A 1,089-nucleotide genomic window follows, 5' to 3' on the forward strand; every position below is an offset into this window, starting at 1 on the left:
AGTGCTTTAAGGGACCACTGAGACAAACGTGTCTTAATGAGTTTTAATATAATCCATAGCATTTTCTAATTTTATTGCATTAATAACTAGGCATATCTTTGCTCTGAATCTTGTACAGTTTGATTTAATTTGCTTTCTATTTTTTACCTTCTAGATCCTAAGATCAGGATCTTTGACTTGGGTAGGAAGAAGGCCAAGGTAGATGAGTTCCCCCTTTGCGGCCACATGGTCTCTGATGAGTACGAGCAGCTGTCTTCAGAAGGTCAGTATTCTGGGAACCATGAGAACACATGACTAGCCAACTCAATTTTTTAACTCTAACCTGAAATATTTAATCTTCCACTAATTTGATCAAGCTGTTTTACCAAAATAAAGATTCTGAAATCATTCCTAAGGTTGATTTTTCTGTGTTACTGTGATGTGGATAAATACATGCAAATGCTACATCAACACTAATCAAAAAGGTTTCTTTATCACATTGAATTCAATGCATTGTCTGGGTGAAGGTCACGTGGACCAAACTATTCACATTGAAAACATCACAATATGTTGTCCTAAAATAAAGTGTCTCTTTGGTGACCGTCTCTAGCTCTGGAGGCTGCCCGTATCTGTGCTAACAAGTACATGGTCAAGACCTGCGGTAAGGACGGTTTCCACATCCGTATGCGCCTGCATCCCTTCCACGTGATCCGCATCAACAAAATGTTATCATGCGCTGGAGCTGATAGGTGAGTGTCGTGGATATTTGATGTTTCTTAGGCTGTTGATGTTAGAAGCTTTAGATATCAAGATGTTAATGTTGTTTTATTTCCATTCCCAGGCTCCAGACTGGAATGCGTGGTGCTTTTGGCAAACCCCAGGGTACCGTGGCCCGTGTGCACATTGGTCAGGTGATCATGTCTGTGCGCACCAAGACCCAGAACAAGGAGCATGTGATCGAGGCTCTGCGTAGAGCCAAGTTCAAGTTCCCTGGACGCCAGAAGGTAAAGAGCACACTGTCGTTTAAATGGTTAATTAAGCTGTAGTAAGGAGTGGGAGTAAATGAGTGTGCACCCCCAGACCCTGCAGCTTATTAAGCCGACCAGTTCT

The 1,089-nt window shown here is 42.1% G+C and overlaps 1 protein-coding gene across 1 annotated transcript; it reads left to right on the forward strand.

Annotated features, from left to right (window-relative positions):
- The first annotated feature begins 103 nt into the window (after nucleotides 1-103).
- Nucleotides 104-1,040, forward strand: LOC103399204 (60S ribosomal protein L10). Its single transcript, XM_008337928.3, has 3 exons — nucleotides 104-262; nucleotides 590-728; nucleotides 821-1,040. The coding sequence occupies exons 1-3, from the start codon at nucleotides 226-228 to the stop codon at nucleotides 1,023-1,025; spliced, it is 381 nt and encodes a 126-aa protein (XP_008336150.1). The 5' UTR covers nucleotides 104-225; the 3' UTR covers nucleotides 1,026-1,040.
- The last annotated feature ends 49 nt before the right edge of the window (nucleotides 1,041-1,089 follow it).

This window comes from Cynoglossus semilaevis, unplaced genomic scaffold (genome assembly GCF_000523025.1).
Source record: "Cynoglossus semilaevis isolate Cse_v1.0 unplaced genomic scaffold, Cse_v1.0 C19141538, whole genome shotgun sequence".
Lineage (NCBI taxonomy): Eukaryota > Metazoa > Chordata > Actinopteri > Pleuronectiformes > Cynoglossidae > Cynoglossus > Cynoglossus semilaevis.